The sequence below is a fragment of the Propithecus coquereli genome, unplaced genomic scaffold (assembly GCF_000956105.1).
Source record: "Propithecus coquereli isolate 6110/MARCELLA unplaced genomic scaffold, Pcoq_1.0 Scaffold226, whole genome shotgun sequence".
In the NCBI taxonomy this organism is placed as follows: Eukaryota; Metazoa; Chordata; class Mammalia; order Primates; family Indriidae; genus Propithecus; species Propithecus coquereli.
The window spans coordinates 1,327,522-1,329,102 of record NW_012147797.1 but is presented as its reverse complement, the minus strand read 5'-3'; the positions used below and the strand labels follow the sequence as shown (position 1 = coordinate 1,329,102).

General features: G+C 31.6%; 1 protein-coding gene across 1 annotated transcript in view; it reads right to left on the bottom strand.

The window, feature by feature from the left end:
• Positions 1–632: 632 nt before the first annotated feature.
• The window catches only part of HGF (hepatocyte growth factor (hepapoietin A; scatter factor)), a 69,286-nt gene continuing 68,337 nt past the window's right edge, over positions 633–1,581 (bottom strand). The window contains exon 17 of the mRNA XM_012645098.1: positions 633–1,256. Coding sequence (XP_012500552.1) covers positions 1,080–1,256 — 177 coding nt within the window. The 3' untranslated portion in view covers positions 633–1,079. The remainder of the gene's footprint in view (positions 1,257–1,581) is intronic.

Genomic DNA, 1,581 nt, shown 5'->3' with positions numbered 1-1,581 from the left:
AATTTAAAAAGAGAGTGAAACCAATTACAGCAGCAAGTCTTAAAATTAACCTCTATAACTACATTTTTATTGACCAAAACACTTTTAAACTTTTTCAATTAGACACTTATCTGAAAATTGAAGAAATGCTTTGGAAAATAGATCTGTAAATATCTTGCATAAATACGTGGCCCTAAATTTGGAGGAAAGAAATAATACAAATAGACCCATTACTCTCTTTCCTTTAAGATGTAGAAACTACATGAAACAAGTAGGACAATAAATACATGTAAACACCTAAATTAGGTGTTATTTAACTCCGTAGGGCATGACAACACCAGAAATGCCAACCAATGAAGGTCATCTGCAGATTATGTATAGAAGATGAGCTAGTCATTTCAATGTTGCATCTCTCTGAAATATTTCTACTGGTCTTTAGAAATTTCTATTTTTTTGAGGAAAAACTATAGGTACACACTTCCAAAATATTTAGTGGTTACATTAGGTACACCACAATTTAAACTGTAGCACATGCACATGTGTACTGAGGCATGAGTACATGATTATGTCTTTTTGTAAAAGTGTGTTTGTGTACCAGTATTTCAGGATACACAGTGAGGAGAAATGAATGAACCATAACATATGGCATATAAAATGTAATATAATTTAATACAGAGTTACAATTTAAGGACCCAAGGTGTAAATTATTTTGGTGAGGTTAAAGTTACATTTAACTTATGGTTTATTCATCATTAAGAAACTAACCTTGGAAAGCAGCGTAGAGAGATTAATTGATCTTTTCCATTAAATCTTTTATCATCCAGAAATTACACCTTTGCATTTTTTAAATCCATTCAAGTATCTTCAGGAAATATGTTACTACACTTGCATGTACCCTAACTCATTTCAACATTTACAAAATAACACTGACAAACAAAACAACAGAAAACACCCACAAATATTAATGAGTATTTTAACAAACATGACTCTCAAGTAGTTGTTTTAGGATTGTTTTAAGTGACATTTTAATTCCACATTCTCTGAAATCTTCATGTAAAATAGAGCTGTATTGATGGATGCTTCAGACACACTTACTTCAGCTATGACTGTGGTACCTTATATGTTAAAATAATTTTGTGTATCCATTTTGCATAATATGCTACCCGGACAAAAATACCGGGACGATTTGGAATGGCACATCCACGACCAGGAACAATGACTCCAAGAACCAATCTCATTTTATGCTGTTCACAAACAAGTGGGCCACCATAATCCCCCTAGGAAGAAGGCATACAACAAAACAACAACAAAGTATTGTTAGACATAAAAAACAATAACTTAATAATATTATCCTATAAAGATTTGCATCTCAGAGATACATATACATGAAAAAAGGAATAACTAAAACTGAAATATGAAGATGTAAAAATTGGTGCACTAGACCATTGTTTGTCTTTCCATTGAATTAGTCAAGTAAGACTAAGGTAAGTACGAAGTTTGAAGTGTTCTATCATGTGTAATACTCACTTAAGAATGACTTGCCTTTTCGAAAATATTTACTTATCCTTTAAAGTGTGCTTTGCCTTTATTGAATCCAAATTA